Here is a 23,138-nt window from a genome sequence, read left to right as displayed (position 1 = left end):
CTCCACACCACTACACAAGGCCTCCTGTTTAACCCTTTTACCACCAAATCAGAAAGGAGAGCTCCCTGGCGGCCAGCAGCTCCTCTGTCCCTCTAACCTGTTCTCAGCTATCTATGTAAGTACCACCAGGACCAGGCAAGTTGCTTGGCCTTTTATTAGTAAAGCAGCTGAATAATTTATAAAGGTTGCACAGGGCCCATTAGAAGTGTCCTGGCAGTAATAACTGGCTTAGGACTTCGCTTACTCAGGGCTAAAGTTTAATTTGTCCATAAACACCCGAGCTCATAAACCCATCCCACAGGTCTGACCTACTCTTTCCACAATTACACGTCCTAGCCATGCTCTCTTAGGTATGTATGTTCTTATTGGTGTCACCTTGTGGACCACGAAAACAAATCCAACCCCTAAATGATGACTAAAACTTGTATCTCTGTGACTAGAGGGGTGGCTACTATCATCTTTTTAAGCTTTGTTTTTGGTTACACCACAAGAAAGGCACTATTGGGTTGGTTTCTAGCCAGCAAAGGCTCAGCAGATGCAAGGAATGAGCAAAGACTGGGAACTCCACTTACTGCCTCCAGGAATAGAAGAGGTGGTATCTGGGTAACTGTGTTCATTGCTAATATGGGTGCTACATTCTAAACGAGGGCACATAAAGCAAGATTAAGAAAATGTGCTGTTATTTAGCAGCTAATATACTTTTCTATACCTCAGTTTTATTTGTAAAGTAAGGATTGTAATGTTAATGACCTCAGAGAGCTGGGCTTAGAGCTAAATCTACAACTACAGTAAATACCCACTAAGCAGAAGCTATTATTAGAAGATCAGAACAGTAATGAACCAGAGAAACCAAATTCAACCCATTTATCCCATGGAAAAACAGAGGCCACAGAAGCTAATGTACCTGTTCAGGGCCCTGTAACTTTGGGCAGACCCCAGCATTATCCTGGTTCTCTTGAGAGACACCCAGTTTGGTCTCTTAGATGTCAGAACTGCTATGGCTTTACCAGTCTGTGGGGACACAGTGGGGGATAATATATATTTATATATTTTTTTCTGCAGTTTTAAATAATCAAAATGTTACACCCGCCCCTAGCCAAAAAAAGCCAATCAGCTCGCTCGCTCACTCAGTCACTCACTCATCCACCCACTCACTCAAGTTTAAGCACTACTCCATGAGCTGCTAGGAGGAGTTAAGTGGTGACAAGACAGGCAACATCCCTGTCTTCAAGCTTCTTACAGACTTGAGCCAGAGTAACAGGAGAAGGCATGTCAAGGACTGGAGCAGAGTTAGACATGCCTTCACTGAGGTCACTCATGCCTGGGCTGGTCTCTAGAAAGATGGTCAACACTAGTTTCACTATATGCATACATGAATATTCATGAATACATGTAATAAGAAATTACAGTGGCATTGCCCTCTATGAATTTCACTCTTGGGCTATCATAATAGAAACAAACACACTATCACTAGTGACTTTTTATAAGAATAGACCTCTGCAGGTCTTTGGTCTTCCCACTCATGCTATCCCAGTGTAGAGCAGTGGGTTAAGATAAGAACACCAGGGTAATCAAAGTGGAATTCACTTCAGAATCTTTCAGGTGAAAATCATGTCTCTTCCCTCTTGAGGTTCAATTCTTAGCCCTTAGCATTTGTGTTAGGTCCCATGAAATTCCTGCCTCAAGAATCAGATCAGGGGATCAAAGAGCTATTCTTAATGTCTCAGTTCAGGCCAACTGAAGGAAGGAATGGAGGCAGAGGCAGGCTGCCTACTCACTCCAGCATTTAGCGGCCCTCCTCCACAATGGGGCCATTGAGTGGGTGCCACAATAGATGGCTGAGAATAAAAGGCTGAAGGAAAGCATACAGAGTCCCCTTGCACAGAGTCGGTCATTCATCACCAGGCAAGTGCCAATATCTGGGAACAGCAATCTCAATTTCTGCAAATCCTCCAACCTGCAACAGCTGCTAGTGACTCTGGTGGGTGACTTTCCTGCTTACTAGAGTTTGCAATACCCAGCCCTGGCCAGGAGCCAAGGAGACATTACTTAGGGTAGAGCCATGCTGGCTGCAATGAGCAGCAACAATGGACTTCACAGCTTATAAAGCAGCTTACAAAGGGCTCCCGTGTATTTCAAAAAGCATTTCAGATAGCTGGTGAGAGAAGCTATCTGCACACACGCAGCCAAGCAGTTTATTCCTAACCCACTTAATTCAAGGTTTCTGTCAGAAGCCAGGACATACTGAAGGCAGGTACAGAGAACCAAGAGGTTTGGATGACTGGAGGATATGGGGACACAGTATATCACAGTATATCACAGTATATCAACTTTTCCTAGAGAACGAGCTCAGCAGGCAGGGGAGTGGCTAGCAGTAGCCAGCATTTCAAATGGATAGCCAATATAAGAGAACTAAGGCAGGCTGTGGGATTCCAAGGCTCTTTAGTGAGCTATCTGCCTTGTTTCCATCAGCACCCTTAGGGAGCATTTGTAAATGTTACTGAATGAACACACAGAATGCTACCTGGATGGCCATGCTACACCAACCAAGTGGACTGCAAAGGTCACAGCACCAGCCACATGTCTTCTGCCCTGCCTTACCACCTGGGCTATCCTGTAAGGCACAGTTTAGTTTCCAGAGAATAGGCTCAGCAAGAAACAGGTCCAGAAACCAGAACTAAAGACTGAGCATAGAATGACTGCATCAGGAGTTGTGTTCATGGGTGGTAAATGCTGAATGTACCCAAAAGGGACTTTTCCATAGAAGAGATGCAGAGGTATGGAAAGTTTTCCTATTAATTTTATCTTGTCCATCACCTTTTAGTTTGTTCAGGTGTTGAGACAGGGTTGAGTCCAGACTGGCTATTTTAAAACTTGCTATGTAGCCATGGATCACATCAATCTCAGATCTTTCTGCCTTCAATGACAGAGGACTGGCGTTAACGGCACAGGACATCTTTACATTTTACAGCCCAGTTTATGTGGTGCTGGGGATAGAACTCAGAGTGTCCTGTTAGGTAAGCACTTATCACCCAAGCTACTGTCCACTGTCTATAGGGCTTCAAGAATTTCACGTGTGTTTTGTTTCTAGAAGATGAACTGATATGAAGGGTGCGGTGGACTCAACAGAGCCTGGACTGTGAAATATACATGGAAGGACCCCTCACTTGACTTTGGAGCCCATTTGGTGAACTGACTTAAGGATCTGTCTGTTGTGCTGGGTGTGAATTTCTTACGGAGAACTCTGAATCAGCCCAGCCCAGGTAAGACGCTTGTTTATAAGACTAACTAATACAATTAGAAGACACACAAAAGCCTGTATCGGATATGTGAAGTAAAATTTAGGAAAGTAATACAGCTCAAATACTACTATGTTGAAGAAACCAAAGGAAGCAAGTCTAGTCTAGTCCTTTGTTCTACTAGGCCTTATCCTCTCAATAATCGATAAATATGATGTGACAGTACTTACTGCAACCTCAAACTCACAGCAGGCAGGAGGCAGATGATCATGAAAGGGGGCTTAGGATGCTATCTGTCCACGCCATGTACATTTCTTTCATTACTTAGAATATGACATATTATGAGCAGCAGTAAGTCAGATCTTATTTTATTTTTGAAAATCAGTGCTAAGGACTGAGCTCAAAGCCCTGCACACACCAGGCCCTCCTCAGCTAGAGCGCACATGCCCAGTTGCAGGCGTCAGGCTCTGAGTGAGTAAATCACAAGTTTGTGGAGCAACAGCCTCACAGGTGTTTGTATCTTATTTACTTAGGAATTAGCAGAGGAGAGGGCAAAACCTTCAGAAAGAAGGAAGGGAAATTATATCAACTGCAGAATTTTGGTTGTCTGCCCAGAATGCACCTTGATTTGCAGTATACATTTCTGAGCCCCTTTCATGTTATTTTCAAAAGTGTGTAGTGGGTGTGTGGGCTAACAGAACTGGTCTTTTACCAAAAAAGGTCTTGTAAGTCAGAACTTAAAGAAACAAATCAGATATTGAATTATAGGAAAAGTACAACATGTGTGCTGATCTATCAGCCAATGCAAGCTTTCTGCCCTCAATCAGCAAACACCAAGTTTGGAAGAGCTGGGAGGCTCTGGTCCCAGTCCATGACTGACCTTGCAGTTTGCATTTGGTTCTTGGGATCTATATGATGAAGCTGCTATCTACCATGAGCAGGAGCTGGGCAAGAGGATTTAACTACTGGCACCTCTCATCTTAAGGGGCCTACTTCTGTGCTGGCGATTTACACCCTAATATTCAGGGCAGTGAAATCCAAATGCTAATCCCTTGAAGGCCTCCTCCATTTTCTTTTCTGCCCCCCTGGAGTGCTGAGCAGTAACAGGTGTTAGCAAGTAACAACTGACTAATCCCCTTTTAAAAAGGAGGATTGGAACACAGATACAAGCAAGGACAAGTATCTGTTACCAAGTTGTCTACCCACTGCTCTGGGAAGGAGAAAACCGCTCCCCTCAAATCAAAGCAGGCTGCTTACAAGGAATACCATGTGAGTGAGAAAGATGGCCACTCTACGCAATATGCCTATTTTGATACGAAGGGGAAGGGTTGTGTTGTTGTTACCATTTCCCAATCAGCAGCACTCACGAGTATGTCTAAACTTGGAAAAGAATAAAAAAAATCCCCTATTAAACAATGAGAATCAAGAGTAAAAAGAAATAGCAGTTTGCTGCAGAAGAGACTAAAATACTTTAGGGCCTTAGAGTTATTTCTGCATTCCCTGCACATACAACATCATTCATGAAGAAGGCAACGGTACAAATATAGCATAAATGTCGTCTGCTCTAGCTTGTAATTTAAAATGCAAATGCTAATGAGTGAACTGGTGTATCAGTGGAGTTAATAACCGCATGCCTAGCACAGGGGCTGCATCCAAAACACACACAGAGAAGAGACAGACACCATGTTCCAATTTAAAAATAAAAACACCCAAATTAACCCTAGAAAAATCACTAGCAGATGTACAAGCTCAGGAAAAGGAGGCACACAAGGGCAGGGAAATGGACTTCTCTGCTAGTCTGCTGACTGGTAGACTTAAACATCTTCATCCACAGTAAAGGTATGCTTCATCCACAGTAGAGGTATGCACAGGAGTTCATATTGGTTATTCAGGAATTCTATTGTAAAGCAACATTAGAATATACAGAAGGGAAGCCAGAAAGCTCCAATGTGAAGTTCTCCTGAAGTCTATTCTAGAAGCCTGTAAGCAGGGGACCATAGAAGATGTACATCTCATTTATTTTTTCATCGGCAAAGAAAAAGATACTCTGCTTAAACCTTTCCAAAACGTCCAAGTAATTGAAATAAGTAGAAAAAAGCTTTAGTACTGAATGCATTTGTCTCAGATGTCTTCCACACGTTACAGGGACGTCTGTGCCTAATTTTTGCATGTATGAGACCTAAGCCTGGGACCTCTCCATCAGAATGGGAATGTTCCTATTGCCCTGAAATGAGGCACAGCTCCCAGTGCTTCGGGTGGCCTCATGCACAATGAGTCAAAGTCTGTGAGGCCTTCTGAAGGCCAACTGGAGGAATGCGCACGGTGGCCCACACTGGACAACTTAAGTGTGCAGCTCCCACACAAACTGAACAATCTCGTGCAAACCCAGACATCAGCTGGAGAAGCCCCAGTAACATTATGAACATGCTACAAGGGGAGCAATGACCTGGGGCCAAAGAGAAGGGCCAAGGCCATTTCATTGTTCAATAAGGAACAGTTAGATGACATAAATTGGTTTGAAAAGAAGACATGAGAGGTAGATCTCATAGCAACCAAGATACTTCTTACAAGTAGTGTGTACTGTTCACGCCGAGACTACTCACTACAAGAAATGTCATAACATTTCTCTTAAAAAATAATTATTGTTATATGTATGGATGCTTTGCTTGCATGTAGGTCTGTGTACCATGTGTTTACCTGGTGCCTGTGCAGGCCAAAAAGGAATGTCAGATCACCTGGGACTGGTGTTACCAAGAGTTGTGAGCTGCCACGTGGGTGCTAGAACCAAACCTGCAAACAAGTGCACTTAGCTGCTGAGCCATCCCTCTATTCCTCCTTTTAATTTTAAATCATCAAATTATTTTTTATGCTCCCTGTCTTGCATCCAGGGTCTGCTTCTATAATCCTTCTGGCCAAACAGACTTCCTCATAAAGCTGTGCTATTGGAGAGACGCCTCATCCAGGATGCCTTTCCAGTAGTACTAGGTGGAAAATGCCAGCGAGCTGATATAAGGAAGAAAACTACAACAAACAACCCTCTACCAAATGTATTCTGAAAACTACATGGAATGCAATTGGCACAACTAGAGAGACCGTGCTAGAACTGGACACATACCAATGGACCTATCAGGTCCCTGGAAACTACGTCTTCACTCTTCCCTGCCCTAAGAAGATTCAGCATAAAACTCTTTTTGAATTAAGAAAGAAAAGGAAGAGGAGGAGGAACTGTAAAGGAAAAAGCACCCAGGCCTGCTTATGGCTCATTCTCAGGGCTCTTACTCACTGTGAATGACAGGTTTTGTTTCTACTGAGGATCACCCTTATCTTGCCTAAACCAAAACTCTGAACTAGTAAGAACACAAAAAGCACTAGCAGCCTTCTGCAGAGCAGAAGAGTTAGAAGGAATCTTCTCAGTGACTAGACAAAGGCATTCCAAGGGCCCTTCCGAGTGGAGGGTTACACAATGTTTCTTTGGCACATAGAACCCAAGTGAGATGGTATCAGATGAATGGTGTGACTTGGAGGCCACAGAAGTCTGACACACTCCACAGAGGGTACCATAATGAAAAGGTCCTGGCTGATACAGGCTAGCACTGAACTGCCATAGGGGATTTGCTGTCTCCGTCATCCCCTGGTCACCAGCATCATGACAAGATAATTGGGCTGGTCTGATCAAAACAATAATTGAGGAATCTGGAAATCAGAATCCTTAAGTGTTTCAGCTACAGAGTCTGTGGCTCTCTTAAACTATGCTGAACAAATTTCATTTTTACTGATGACTTTATTACTTTGCCTTGATCAAAAAAGGATACTTGAAGTGGCTATTGAACTAACTGAAGCCCTCCCTCCCTCTCCTCTCCTGAAACACTCTATTATGTCCCTTTGAGCCCTACGGTCCACTCCCAGATGTGGGCATTTCTAGGCTCTAACTAAGGTCTTTACATTCTCACTGAAGATGAGATACCACTGAAATACCATGAATCATGGTGCCCTCCCTTCTTTGGCCCAAACCAGCAGTCTGTCCCACTGGTCTCGAACTTCTGGGTTACAGAGCAGGATGGTTAGCCCTGAGAGTATCACAATCCTTACTTACTGTTTCAGAATCTCTAAGTGAGTCTCATGTGTTTGCAATTTAAGGTTATATTTCTCTTTCTCCTATCTCACGTTTTGTTTGTCACTACTACTGTTTTGAGACTATACTCCAGACTGGCCTGGAAATATGGCAATCTTCCTGCCTTAGCCTCCCATGTGTTGGGATTACTGATGTGAACCACCAAGCTCAGCTACCTTATCCTTAAAATATTTGTTCCCCTTTATGTTTATACATTCCTTCCGCTAGAGGGCTCAAACTTTATCATGCATTTCTATATTCCTTAAGATGGTGCCCAGAGGACAGAAAACATTATTAAATAACCATGCCAATGAATGTCTCATAAGTTATGAGGTAGCCCATTCTGAGGCTGATTCACGGTTTAAAGAAGGTAGACAATAGCCTATAGTCAGAGGTTTGCTCTTTCACCTGCCTGACCAGTGGTGAGCCTGCAGAGACGTCAAGCTGAGGCCACAGCACTGAAGTTCAATGGAGGGAAGGTCCTTTGAGAAGATGTTTGTGCATTCCCACAGAAGCAGATACTGCAATGATGACTACATCTTTTCTGTAAGCCAACCTTGAGAACCGATACAGGCAAAGGTGTTCTGTCTAGATAGCCAATTTGCCAAAACAAAAGCTCTACATTTTGGATGAGCAAATGCTACCTTCCCTGGAAGGTTTTCTACCCCTCAATTACTTGTTCTTTTCTCTGTACTTTTGCTGTGCTTTGCATCTGGTTTGCCATCCTGTATTACCCTCTCTCCACACCCCTCCATCCCAGTGAAATAAAACTGGTACAACGGCAGTGTGGGAAGGCGGGGACTTTAAGGGATGGAGTATTTATTGTAGGAGTATGTTGTTAGGAAGTTAGGAAGACCCTGCTCCTCAGAATTTTTCTCTTTAATTTATACACCTGCCCTTCAACTTTCTACCATGAGCTGAAGCAGCAGGAGGTCCCCACCAGAAGCAAGCAGATGCTGGCACCACTAGGATTTTAGAGGACACAGCTTCCAGAACTGAGAGCCAAAATCCACTTCTTCCCTTTACACATTACCCAGTCTCAGCTTAGCTGGTTCATGGTCACAACACAAATGAAACTAAGACAATTCTTATGATGTGTTGCTTACACTTTTGATAATTGTAATTTTATTATTGCTTGGTTTTATATGGCTGTGTATACTACTAGATTAAAAGTTAATTTGAGAGCATAAACTACCTTGTTAATTTATGTATCTGCCTTATAATAAACTTGTGAGAATTCTGGGCCTTGTCACAAAAATTGCCCAAATCTGTTGTGGTAATAATTTCCTCTAAGTGACCTTTTAGGATACTCTTCATTATGAAAAAAAAAAAAAAAAAAAGAATCTTCAGGAAGGTCTCTTGTCAAGTTGTCCATTTCAGGTGTTGGGTCCCAACTGAAAACACACAGGCAGAGGAGACATCCAAACTGGGAAGTCCCAAGAGAAAGAATACCCCACTTTACAGATATCCATTAAGTTGCAATTCAATTAAAACATCTGAAAGGAATTCATAAGTATCAGCAGACCCTGTAATTGCTTAATTAAGGATAGAAGCCCAGCAAACACAACCACAGTAACAGTCTGATTCATTAGCACCTCTGTGATAGCAGAATGGGATTTCTCACTTAAACATACATTGGCTTTAATTGTGTAATTTGGATAGGCACTGGTAATCAATGGGGATCCACCATTCCTGGGGCCCGGAGATGAGAAGGATACTCCTGTTTACCTTCCCTCCCTTCTTCTCATTACAAGTTTTTGGTCTATTGAAACAAGCAGTTGATATTCCAATTACGACAGGCTGGAGAAGAGACTTTAAAGTGAAGGAAGGAAATGAAACACCATTCAAAGGCATTCAAGGTGGAAGGACAGACACATAGCCACACCTTTTGTTCATCATGAACAAACCCACTACCAGTCATTAAAATGCAGACATCTAGAACTTTATTGCCTTCCTTGTCAGAATGCATCAACAGGGGGTGGGGTGGGGTGGGAGCTATAATCAGAAAGAGACAGAATAGTAAAAGAGACGCCAAAAGACAGGCAAAGGGAAGCCTCATTTTCTAGTCCTAGCTCATGTGCCCAGGTAAATGGTTAATTATAAGTCACCTGCTGTGATCCACATGGAACCCCTGCCAAATGGCTGCTGCCATCTAGGCAGCTTGTCCCACAAGTTAGTTCTATGTAAGGTGAATGCTATCTACCCCAGCCCCTCCCCCTGCTCACTTCAGCTGGTAATCAACTAGACCGCACCACCTTTAAGACATAGAAATGCAAAGGCCTATACGTGTCTCAATCTAGGCTGGCAAAAGATCCCAAAGACCTCATTTAAGATTCCTTACATTACTTTACCCTGAAGGTTCAAATTATTCTTCTCTTTTAATTCTGGAGAAGGCATTTTGTTTACTGGACACTACCTTAATATCTGCTATGCTTAGTCAGTATGACAACTTCCTGAATTGTGCCCTCAGCATGGCCCTGATGCCCAGGAGGTACCATGTAACTTATAATGAAAAAACTTCACACAAAGGTCATGGTAATAGTAGGGCACACATCCATGTTCATAAAAATATGATGAATCAAGAGGCATGTGAGCTGCAAATAGATGCTTCAGTCAAGATACCAAATAAAGCGAAAGCTTAACACACACGGCGGCGAGTGACTGAGCTAGCAGGGAAATCGAAGACTAAGGTATGCTGCATTTGTTCTAACGGAAGGAAACGTGTGGGGCTTAAATGTTGCTTGAGGAAAACTGATGCCTTAAAAGCAAAGACTGCCTTGGGTTCTCAGGATACACACCGCCTGTAATTTGCCTCCAAGACTAAAATAAGTGTGTACAGGAGGCAGAGCAGCAGGCTTAGGGACCTTCAGCAGTCTCAGCTCTGATGGGCTAAGGTCACCTGCTCGCTGACCAAACCTAGGCCAGGTGCTGAAAGGACTAAAGGGCAAGAGCTGTCAGGAGGCACTGACCTGTTAGCTGCAGCTGACTTTCCCAGCCCCACCTGCTATCCCATCTGACTAAACAATCACTTCACGTACAGGGGTGCAGGAACCGTGACAGAGAGACCAGCTGGCTCGGGCCAAATGCCACTCCCTATCAAGCTGTGGGGCCGTCTGCCCAAAAAAGGCCACATAAAAATGCAAAGTGTCCACCCCACCTTCAAGTACAGAGAGCTCTCCAAAAGGCCGGGATTAATGAGAGCAGCAAGGAGGAGCCTGATCTCAACAAATGTCTTGACTTCCCCCTTGAGAACTGTGATTCCAGTTCTTCTCTGGTTGCCGTTCATTTTATCTGGTGTGGAGTGAGCTGTACCATGAGAACAGACTGTTCTACAGTCACAGCTCAGGTCTCCAAGCCTATGCTTACGTTCACTCACCTTGATGTCACAAAGGTCTCTCTAAGCAGTCTCACTCCACCCATGTTCCAGCCAACTCTCATCTCCAGGTCAGTTTTTTCTTTTTCTTGGTTTTCCGAGACAGGGTTTCTCTGTGTAGCTCTGGCTGTCCTGGAACTCACTCTGTAGACCAGGCTGGCCTCGAACTCAGATATCCGCCTGCCTCTGCCTCCCAAGTGCTGGGATTAAAGGAGTGCGCCACCACCGCCGGCTCAGGTCAGCTTTTTCTTATCCCCTCACAATCTCCTTGATTTGTCAGAATTCTCAACAGGGCGCCTTAGCACTTTAAACTGCGTGTTCCCTAAGATTTTTCTCCATCCTCCCTATCCCTGCACAACCTCTTTTGGAGACAAGGACTCATGTAGCCCAGGTTAGCCTAGATATATAGCCTTGAACTCTTGGTCATCGAGCCTCCATTTACTTAATACTGTGATTACAGGCTTTTACCACTGGTCTTGGCTAGTCTATCTTTTTTCTATGAAGATTTTGTTGTTTCATCTAACAATCTAGGATTGTTTTAAGAAAAACAAGCAGCTATACTAGATAGCTTTCCAACTCTAACATACAACCTCCATGACTTGAAAGCACGTATCAATTTTAGAAGTACGGTAGACCGGCATCCTTCTGCCATGTTACCCAGTCAGCTCTCATTCATTGCACTGTTTTTCATTCTCTGATAGATCTTTGAGTTAAGCAATGTATATCAGCAGCCATGGGTATTTTCTAATCACCTGGAATCTGCGTTTGGTTGATGAAAATATATCAACAAAGGTAACCTATGACTTTCTGATTAACCAAACAGTACAAAATCATATCACTGCTTTGTACACTTGATGCTTTAACTCCGACAGTGCTAGCTCGCAGAGTTCTCCATCTCCTGCGCTAGTGAGGACTACTCTCAATGGTATGGTTACATTTAGAGTTGTATCTTCTATCTGCATATGAATCCTTAGCCTTGGGTGTTCACTTTACATATAGGGTGGAATAAACCACTCCTAAAGCTGTTCTGGAGGCACCCAAAGAGTCTCAAGAACTGCACACATGCAGGGTACTCCCTGATCTGAGCATCTGCCCAGGCTCTTCTGATGAGCTTCAACATGTCCATGGAAACTCTAAATATTACATATCCAAGGCCAAACCAATTACCCATTCCTCTAACCAGTTCCTATCATTGTGTTAGCTTTGACCATGGCCTTCATAATCTACTCCAAGGTTGACTTCCTCCCCTACACTCATCCTAAACAAAAGTGAAGTCTGCCTCTTAAATACTTGGGATTATACTTTTTAGCATGTATTTGCTACTGTGTAATCTATCTTTCAGACTATAAGTTAACTTAGGATAATGCTAAGTCTCCAGAAGAAACGGCTGACATAGTCAAGCAGTAACACGGCTTCCTTCTAAGTGAGGTGGAACAAGCGGCATCCTGCCGGAACACCAAGTACACACCATGAGTTGGGTCTGTTGAAGGAGCTGAGTTTAGAAGCCAGTGCTTTCAATCCTCTATGGATCTGAGGCCAGGTTTCCGGGAAACAATCAGACCTTTTCTGTTTTTCATCCTGGAATTAAATTCCACACTGCCAAGACACTGCTTCTGTTTTTCAGGTAGAGCGAAGAATCAACTGGATATATACATCAAACCCCAGAACAAGAATTCACAGCCAAGAAACCATTCAGCTACAGAAAGCTTAAGAACAGGGCACAAATGTCCAGAGGAGCAGACTTGCAATGCCCTGTAGCCTTGCTTTACTACAGCTGCCACCAACAGAAATATACATGTAGCCCTCAAGCAAGGTGTAGATTTGATTCAAGGCTTCTCTCACCAACTGTCTCTGAGGATGGAGTTACACTTCTCTTGGTCCTTGTAGGAAACCTGTAGAGCTGTGTAGGGACCATCAAACTGGTAAGAGTTCTTGAGGTGTCTTGTCAAGAGGACAGTCAAGCAGCAGCAGTGAGCTGCACAGCCAGGTGTTCAGGGAGTACTTTATTGTACATAACTCAACCCTTTCAGTTGGGGCCTGAGGGAGTCCCGTATCTAGACAAGAAGTTCTCAGTGCCTTCGAGGAAAAAGGGGCAAAAGGAATCTGGCTCTGGACAGACAGAAAGCAAGGCTATTCTCCCTTCAACTACAGCAAATTCTATTCAGGAATTCAACAGAAGTGCTGAGGCGACAGGACAGTAACAGAACCGGCACCGTGCCATCTGGGAGCATAACAGCACGTGTCCTTTGTGAGTGGCTGAATGTGTACTTGGGGTGGGAGGATGAAGGGACAGCCTTCCTTCAAAGACTGCAGTTTCTGTAAGGGCTGACTGGAAATAAATATCTTTATTATTTGCCAGCAGCGAAGAAATGAAGCAGTTCATACTCTGAATACATAAATGTAAGTTGTTCAAAGAGCACAGTTCATACAGTCTTGCTGTCTGGGGAAACATTAAGCAACCCAGAAAGGCAGGCTATGAGAGGTGAACGCTCAGGCGGCAAGGAAGGAGGAAGGCTTGCCCTAGCATGTCACTCTTAGTCAACAAGAAACAGTACTGATGTAGGAGCCCGTGAAAGCGGTGTCACAGCTAGACTTTCCTAAAGGACTGGGAACCTGATGACATTTGAACAAAAGAAAAAATGGACCAAGTGGCACTGCCTGGGGAACTTCACCGGCAGGGCAGCTCAGATCCTGAGGGCTGCTGACTACTGACATGGCAGGAGCAGGTGACCTTAAATGGCTAATGCCAAGTCTGGGAATTCTATTATTTGTTTTCTAGGCTTAGAATTCCTTCCATTTAAGCAGGATGAGGTTCGGTGCTGTCTTTTAAACTATTTTCCAAAGTCATATGCTAGGAAAAACAGGAAGGCTTGAGGCTACAGGGAAAAGTTCAGGGTCAACTTCGCACAAGGACATTCAGAGTCCTATGCGACATGGAACTCACCGGCCAGCAGGAAGGTGATGAGGCAGGTCTCCTTAGGTAAATAGAGCTTGAGGCGAGAGCCACTGAAGACATACTCCACCACAGCCTCAGAACGGCCTGCCCGCTGAAGAAAGGGCAGGAACTGCTTGGCTTTCTGGGTGTCCTGATGGAGAAAAGAAGGTGACAATCACTGGAGAGCAGTGAACACAGACATGACACATGCTCCTTTATCTTCAGAGCAGTGGACACAGACATATGTTCCTTTGTCTTCGGGGCAGTGGACACAGGTATGTGCTCATCTGTCCTCAGTTTGCAGAGGAAATCAAGTATGTTAACCACCTAAGGAGCTGTAAGTTTTGAAGACATGACTCAGATGTGCTACTCATGTGATTCTTGCTAGAATAAATACTGTAAAGCAACAGCTTCCAGAACATTCTCACTGACCAATGCTTCCTTCTGCACAGTAGCTACTCACTAAGTGCGTATATAAGTTAAGCGAGTGCCTAGGAACTGAGCCTACACCTGCTCTGGGGCAGGATGAAGAGTTCATTTCCTCTTAAGTTAAAACTGAGGTCAGAAAACTAATACTATTCTTTCATGGCAGCTAACTGAAACTTTAATTTTCTTAAAAAAAAAAAAAAAAGTGGTATTCAGGTCATGTTACATAATATCTACAATCCTTGCTCAGGAAGCCATAAGTATTCTACTTTCTATTGGAAACACACTGTATAAGACTCCAAGCTCTGGTTTAACCTTGTGCAGAACCTGGCCTTTTCTGGACATCAATCCAATTATCCTTGTTCCATACGCATTTTCAGGATGGATGTATGTGTGTTGGGGGATACTCTCCTACCCATGGAAATCTGTTAAGAGCAGGATGTGTTCCATAAAGACGAAGGCCACATCGCACCAGCACAGTTATAGAAATAAATAAATAAACACACACACACACACACACACACACACACACACACATTTTTAATGCACCAACACAAATCCATGCATTCTGCTCTCAAGAGTACCAAGTGTGAGCATTTAAGAGTCTCAGAGCTCTTGACCAGAGTCGCTGAGGGTTTTCAAATCCTCTCAGTCTCAAGCTAATTAAACAGATGACAGAGTGAGCAAGCATCAAAATATTACATCACATATGCTGGGGGAATAGCTGCTGGATTTAAGAATTTCTGAGGTTTTCAGCCCAGGCAGCAGAACTGCAAACTCCCTATGAGGACAGCAAGTTCTGTGGACTTTCCTGACTTCTGTGACACAGGCAATCTGCACTCAGCCAGGCTCTTCCATTCTGACGCTTCTCTTAGCAACACAGCTATTGTATCTAAATTAATGTACATACAATAATGAAAATTTAACAAGCCATCAAGTATTACAGCATTTCCACAGCAGCCAAAAATGCTCCTCTCATTCAAATCAGTGAGGTAGGCTGTGATGAAAACAATATTTATAGTAATAAGATCCATCCTCTCTTCAAAGGGATTCTCAGGGAAAAGGAGAGCCAGTCATCCATTCTCAGTCTTCCTAATGGCATACTGGTAGAAGGTAAGCTAACAATGAGCTGTAGTGGGCTGGAAACTCCCCCAGTGAACACTTAAGCGACACATATTCTACTGCACACATACAGCAGGAAAAATGCCTTTCTGGCAGTTGGCTGAAGTCCAGGACAGTCAAGCAAGACAAATGCTCCGAGGGAACAAAAGCACTACCTGACTCAAATCCTTTTGCCATACTAGTCTAAATCTGGGGCATTATTCATGAGCCCAGACGGTAAGTCAACAACAATTACCAAATTGATTACTGCAAATCATGAGGCAACCCAATATCACTGAGAAGGAAAGTCTAAATTTTCCAGAAATAGACTTTTGCTCACTACTGTCTTTTGGTTCTATATGGGAGAGAAAGAAAAAAAAAAAAGATGGTTGTAGGACACACACACACACACACACACACACACACACACACACACACACACATACACACAACCCCTTTGTTAATACTGTGTTAAAGCTGTGTCCTTATCCTCCCCCTTTTGTTAACCTGGCTGAAGAGCAGGATAAAACATTCCCTGCTTATCAGGGAGATGCTTATTCAGGACAATCACAGAAATTCAAGAGACCTGACTGAAATCCATAGAGGACCTTCACTTCACTTAGGTCTCAGCTCACAATCTACCAGAAATGACGCATGGAAGACAGCAGAGAAAGGCATGCCACTGATGATGCAGAGATTAGAGGGGAAGTCAGCAATCAAAGCTGAAAGCATGAAACTTTAACAGCTTACCATGTTTACTTCCAGATGCAAAACTGTAAAGTAAGTCATGGAGTGCCCATGTTCTTGAGGCAAAGATTCAAAGGCTTAGGAAATGAAATGACATGAAACACCCACTAAGAGGAAGAATGAAGACTTCATCCAAGCTGACAGCATTTAAAGAATGAAGGGATGTTATGAAGACAATTAAACTGACTGTAATAACCAAGAGATGTCAGCTCTTTCAAATCTCAGTCACAGCCACAGGACGGTGTCTGTCTTTCCTTGTTATAGCAAGCATATCTTTGCTTAGCATGTTCCTTTTCAACAGGAAAATTCTTGAGACTGTATTTCTGCAGCTCAGATGAAAAGAATAGTTAAGAATATTGGTAACTTTCCTCAGGTGATATACCTATAAATCACTCCAGATAATTTAGAAGTGAAAATTATTTTCCTTAGGAATTCAGAGTATATTACAACAAAATGGGCTGAATATGACTAGGTAAGTTGCCTTTAAAGGAGCTTATGCAAGCATGGAAAAGTATTTGAGCCTCACAGTGGTATTTAGGGCTAATCAGAAAAAGGTAAAGAAAAGATTAACAAGATAAAATTTGATTAAAGAAATAAACAATAACAGAGGCCAGTTTCTACTCTCTAGTGAAGTTCAAAATGCAAACAGATCTTTAGGCTAACACAGTAAGGTTCATAGATGCCACTATCATGACAGGTTCAGTCCCTTCCCAATAACACAGAAGCACAACACACTGAAATCTGGTAATAATCAAAGATTTCTGTATAAAACTGTAGCCCTGAGTTTGTTTTTAAAAGCAGCCATTAAAGATCTTGGATAATACTGAGATGTACAGTACCAATTGCTCATTGCAAGGCAAAGTCATTTTCTTAAGCTTAGATAGTCATCCTTATGTGTTCCATCAGACAGCTTACTCATGAAAGATCTGGGAATCTACTGACATAGTTCCCTGGTACTATATTGGCTAAAGAGATCTACGCAGATAAATTGGGCATGGTTCTCTTATCTACAGCAATACTTTCCTCCATTGGTGTAAAAAATACAGCAGCAGCTGTAGTTCTGGGCAGAAGCTTTTCCTTTTAGTTGCACTGCTAGTTTTCACATTACCGGTGCTTCATAACAAACCATGCACAGGCATTTTTCTGTACTCTTGGAAGAGCTAATTTGAGGTTGCATTAGCCACATTTAACCTGCTACTGTAGATGGCATCTCTTTAAGGAATGTTTCTGCCTCCTCAATACACCTTGAAATTGAGAAAGTAATGATGCAACAAATGCTCCTGGGGTGACTTCATTTCAAAGCAGTTAGTATCTATACCTCAAATTTAGAGCAACAGGATTTAGAATGACCCCCAAGAAAGATTCTCCTTAGAGACAGACAGTCAGAGGATATAAACACATCTTAGTTATTGACGCTCATTCTGTCCTGTTCTGGCTTAGGCACAATCTTTCAAATGTGGAAACATCACATCTTTTTTTAAAACACATTTTAAAAAACATTTATTTACTTTAGGTATGTGTCACATTCATGTGGGGGCCAAAGGACATCTCTCTGTCATTGGTTCTTATCTTCCACTAGGTGGGTTCTGGAGACTGAACTTAGGTTATTAGGCTTGCTGTCAAGTGGCCTTTACCTGTTGAGCCTTTGCCAGCTTTCCACACATCCTCTGTGGCTATACAAAATCTATCTGAACAGCTGGGCTGCCAATTCTTCCCCGAAAAGTACTTTCCTGTGGCGTGAGGCACAGTGGGGCATACACGTGATCTTAGAACTTAGAAGAAGGAGGTAGCAAGATCAGGCTAGAGGAGACCCTGTCTCTACAACAAAGAACAGAGCTGGGATGTAGCTCAGCTGGTAGAGTGCTGGCTCTGGGCTCAGTCCTCAGGACTACAGAACATGGGAGTGGGGATGCATGCCTGTCATCCATTCTGGCACTGGGGAAGCTGAAGCAGGAGATCAGAAGTTTGAGGTCATCCTTAGCTACTCAGTGAGTTAGAGAACAGCCCAGGATAAATTAAACTGCCTTAAAAACCCAGATAAAACCAAACCAAACCCAACAAAGTATCTTCCTGTGAAAACAACTAGTTTTTCTCTTTTTAAAATGCTTTTTGCAATTACCAGGTTTGGGAGAGTGATAAAGTTGGTTGGAAGTAAAAGAGTGATGAAGTAGAATCCTAGAGAGCAGGCACAGGACAGGGGCTTTGAGGGCAGCAGTACTTGGGACAGTCAGGGCACTGGTCCCAGAGAACACAACATACAGAAACGACAGGTTCATGAAGCTGTTCAAATGTTCCTGACTTTAGCAAAAAGAAATCCTATCGTCTCCCCCCTTAAATCCCCATACATGAAACATCATAGCACTCAAAAGAGCTCAGGGAAATGGGAAGAGGGTAAGCCTATTAGTTTCCAGGTAACACTCAGGATTATCATGTGCAAGCCTCAAATGGGAACTGTTGGGAAGGAAGCTCACCAACGAATTCCCATCACCTCAATCACTCTTCCATTAACATCAAAGAATAACCTTGAGGTAGACCCAATTATACACACAGGTGAGCCAGTTAATACAGACCTACTCTATCAGCACCAGGAGGCTCAATGGTGAAGAAACCATCGGGCCCAAGGAGACTTCTTGGAAGCTCCCTACCTAGAATGCCCCTTCCCTGGCACGAACTGGATGTATCACCAGTCCCTCAGGGCCAAATAATCATAATACATAATCAGTGAAACAAGAGGACACACACAGATAAGAATGGAGATCAGAACTAATCGTGAGGACTCTGAAGCAAACGTGTGTTTTCACTTTAAAGACTGTTGTGATCGTTCGCTGCCATAGTTATCTATCTTTGCAGGGCTGTACAGAATAGGTGAATTACTTCTGCAGTGGCACAGAGGACAAATCATAACTACATCCCTACCAGAAAGGCAAAAACACCACTCATCACTCCACACTCTTCCTCCCCTCCACACGCCGGGTTCCGAGGCCACAAGTGACATTTTAATTCTTGGAATGGGTTTCTGATTCTCTATGAGGAGCCAACTGTACAGCGTGATAATCTCTTGAAATAAATGGGACTCTGGTGGGAAGGACACTTGGGAATGCACTCCAGCTCTAGTGTTACCGCAAAGCACTTACAACTATGAAGCCAACATTTCCTGGCTAGTTATTAATATTTCACAGTAAGAGTGTGTGAGGGGTCTGGCATGTGTGTGCAAACTTTAGTGAGCTGCATATTTAACTGGAATAAAGGAAATGGAGAGAGTCACAGAGAAAAACACTCAGACCAAAACAGCATTCTACCATGTTTTTATAAAGGTGCTGAGTCTAGGCCATCAATAATCTCTCATTAAGTGATGTCTGGCTTACATCACCTCATGCTGTTGGCTTAGCTGGCACATCACATCACTCAGGCTTCCCACAAGTCAGAGCAGAGAAGTGGTTGTCTGAGCCTGGGTTCCACCTCTGTACATTTGTAGGAAGAAATCTGCATTCTTATTTGTGGCTCTCTTGAAGTTAAAATTCTATACCTTCATCTGTTATTGAAGGAATATATCCCAATTAACTAGCTAAACCAAATTTCCAGATGGAACCTGCAAGCTAAGGACAGACAAAAGACAAGAGAAGTCTGAATGGAGTGCTAACCACTGGAACCAAGAGAAGGCAGATACCTTAGTTCTCCAATGATGTCTCTTCCAAATAAGGAGGAACTAAATCCTTTGTGGCTTTGCAGATATACCTATTTCAGAAGTGCCACGAGTAACAGACATCTATGAATGATTCCATTTGGTTGATCCAGCTGACATGGGATCTCTCTCCCATGTCCAATTCCAAGGAAAGAAAGGAAGGCTTGGCGAATACTAGAACGATAAGGCTCATTTTGTGTTCAGGATAAACATGCACAAAGTGGCATGCTGACTGACAAGCAGAACAGTCCCAGACAGGGCAGGCAACAGGCACAACGTATGTTCTGGACTTTGAATAACACTTAAAATGCAGAATGGCCAGCTTGAGGTAAATAGCTTGGACACACCACAACATGTAATAGTACTCTGCAGTAGGAATGGAATAGCACAGTAGGTACTTTCTTAGGGTATCATTGCTGTGATGAAATGTTATGACCAAAAAGTAAGTTGGAGAGGAAAGGGTTTATGGACTTACATAGTCCATCAGTGAAGGAAGTTAGGACAGGAACTCAAACAGGGCAGAAACCTGGAGGCAGGTTCTAATAAGGGTGCAGTGTAGTCCCTGGAAGGGTGATACTTACTGGCTTGCCCAACCTGTTTACTTAGAGAACTCAGAACCTTCAGCCTGGGGGTAATGGGCTGGACCTTCTCACATCAACCACAACTTAAGAAAATGCTGTAACAGCTTACAGCCCAATATGATGGAGGCATTTTCTCAACTGAAGCTCCTTCCTCTCTGATTCTAGCTTGTGTCAAGCTGACATAAAACTAGCCAGGATGAGTATGAATCTGAGAATCGAGCCAGGATGCTAAAATGTTTGTCTAATATGCATGAGGCCCTAGGTTCCATGCCCAGGACCACATAAAACTGGTCACGGTTTGTGTAAGACTACGATCCTGGCATGCATGACTATATCGTGAGCTCAAGGCCAGCCTGGGATCAGGAGACCCTTTTTCCAAAGGGAAAAAGTGAGGGGGCACATTTGTCAAAGCTCACAGAATTATATGCTGAAGATAATATATTTTAGCTGCATATATTTTAAATTTTAAAAGGTAAAAATAACCAGAATATGAAGAATGCACTTCCTTAATTTAAAATTCAAGACAACTTTTACCCTAGCCAACTAACTTATCATTAAGTAGGAAAAAATGACAAGTTCGAAACTATTAGCTCAGTAGTTATTTTTTATATGAATTACTTTTATACAATAAAAAATGGAATGTACTAAAGCACTTTAAAACTTTTAACCAGAAAATGGTTTAGATGAGACAATGGTTAGGAGAATAGGAAACAATTTTACCAGTTTTTCCAAAGTTGTATTAACAAAGTTTCAGCTCTTAGGCAACAGCTAAAAGAAAGCAGGGGAACCCATGCTCAGCTCAGCTAACTAGAGAAGACAGGCATTGTTCAAATAAGGAACAAAGTTTCAGCCAATCACTGTCCACGGTATAATCCCAGCACATGGGTGGAGGATGAAAGGAGTTCAAGGCCAGCTTCATCTTCATGGGAGTTTGAGGCCAGCCTGAGCTACATGGACCTGTCTTAAACAAAACACAAAAAAGTACAAAAGCTAAAAAGTGCTTGGTGACAAGCCAACTACTTGGGTCCAATTCCTGGGACCCACAGGGCAGAATGTGGTACCTTCACCCTCAAACATTTACTGTGCTCCACATGCACCTCCTCACCAAACCTGTAAAAAGCATTTTAGGGGGCAAGAGGAAGGGAGTAAAAAGAGAAAAGGTTTCACTAAGTCCTAATACTTTCCTGGCAATAGAATCAGTTGACATGACTTACCATGAATAAAATAATAAATCTCAAAAGAAAAATTCTATACAGGCTTAGAGATTTTTTTTTCTTTATTGAATGACTTTCAGCTTCCCAAATTTAACCAGTTCAAAATAAGCTGTGAGAATCATTTAATTTAAACTTTAGAAATGGAGTTATTGCCTTTTAGTGGTAAAATCTGCATTTTATCATCAACAGGAAATATAACACAACTTATTCTGCATGTAAGTTAGGCATATAAACTGCAGAAGATGGTATGTGTGCTTCGTATAAAAAGGATGACAACATACACCTAAATCACAATAAAGAAACACATACACTAACTTACTCTCTTCCTGCTTTCAACCCTCATTTTCTAATAAGAGTACAGTGTAGCCATTAAGGCAGGGCTAAGGATGTCAAGTCAGGTTCTTCCCAACACCAGCTAACCTATACAGCCAGGGTAAAGCTATCACTCAAACTCACAGTATCTAGAAAAATCTTCCACAGACCCATATTTTCTTGTCCTCTGCCCAGATCATCCCAAACTGTCTTCCTCCACCTCTTCCTGCTTGACAATACTCTAAACTTCTCAACAGCATACTTTTATAACTTTTGGTTGATTGTCGTGGTTTTGTCCTATGATACCACATAAAATAGCTGTCTCTTTGGAGAGACTACAACACTGCTGCTGGCTTCCACGTGGGGTCTGCCAGCCTTCCCCCCATCAAGATCCTAGGAACTCCTTCATGCCTTTTCCTGGAATGTGGTTTCTCTCAGATGCATGCCTTCCACTTTCTTGTTCTACTTTCTTTTCCTTAAAAAAAAAAAATCTCTTCACAGAGAAAATGCCTTATCTCTCTAAGGTCAGGTAAATAAATACAGAATTGCTTTAATATTTTTATTCAGCAGAAAAACTATCCTATTCGGATAGCCTCGAATCAGTAATAAATCCCTTTCATCATTCAACAGTGTAGCAACACATTATACTTTTGATAGTGCTGGATGCTTTAGCTATGATGTACAGCAAAGTTACTTTATTATAAAACAATGGTAATTACTCTAAAAATAGGCAGGACACATGGCAATTTCTTTTCTGGTTCAGAAATACCAACATATACAGGAAAAATGTTTATAGGCAGAGCATAACAAGCTATAAGAAACACCTTTCTATTATTTTCTGATTAAACATACTGCCCAAACATGCAATTTCTTAGTGTAAATGCCTCATTTATCCAAATAAACCTCTAAACTGATGAGGCAGTACTGAAAAGAAGCACACCACAGACAACTGGAAAATCCAAAGGCTTATACTTTTAACAATTCTTTCGCTTCTTTTCTAAGCACTGTGCAATGTTTATCTGTTTGTTTGTCATGATGCCATTATGCTGCCTTTGTTGGCCTGGAACTTTTATGTTGACTAGGCTGACTTCAAAAATCATAGTGATCTACTTGCCTCTGTCTCCCAGTGCTGAGATTAAAGGCCTACAGCACCACACCCTGAACAAGTAAGTTTCATGGTGACACAATAGTGTCTTCAGGAGTGAGGCATGAGCATGTCCTAGAAACAGTGTAGCCATGGCATGTGGCACTAGGATATAGAACAAAGTGCACCAGTCTGAGGCTATAGCTGGGTATCTATTACAAGCTTGGATTAAAAAATAACTTACAAGTGTGAAATATTATTTTTCTTTAAAAGTTTCAGACAGATTTTTATTACTTCCAATGTCTCTATAGGTTAGTGGTAAGAATGCATTAC

The 23,138-nt window shown here is 42.6% G+C and overlaps 1 protein-coding gene across 1 annotated transcript in view; it reads right to left on the bottom strand.

Annotated features, from left to right (window-relative positions):
- Positions 1-23,138, bottom strand: part of Snd1 (staphylococcal nuclease and tudor domain containing 1) — a 400,943-nt gene that overhangs the window by 134,630 nt on the left and 243,175 nt on the right. The window contains exon 15 of the mRNA XM_028762568.1: positions 13,668-13,809. Coding sequence (XP_028618401.1) covers positions 13,668-13,809 — 142 coding nt within the window. The remainder of the gene's footprint in view (positions 1-13,667; positions 13,810-23,138) is intronic.

Source organism: Grammomys surdaster, unplaced genomic scaffold (assembly GCF_004785775.1).
Source record: "Grammomys surdaster isolate TR1022 unplaced genomic scaffold, NIH_TR_1.0 134, whole genome shotgun sequence".
In the NCBI taxonomy this organism is placed as follows: domain Eukaryota; kingdom Metazoa; phylum Chordata; class Mammalia; order Rodentia; family Muridae; genus Grammomys; species Grammomys surdaster.
The sequence above is the reverse complement of the archived record's forward strand: the minus strand, read 5'-3'. Positions and strand labels throughout refer to the sequence as shown.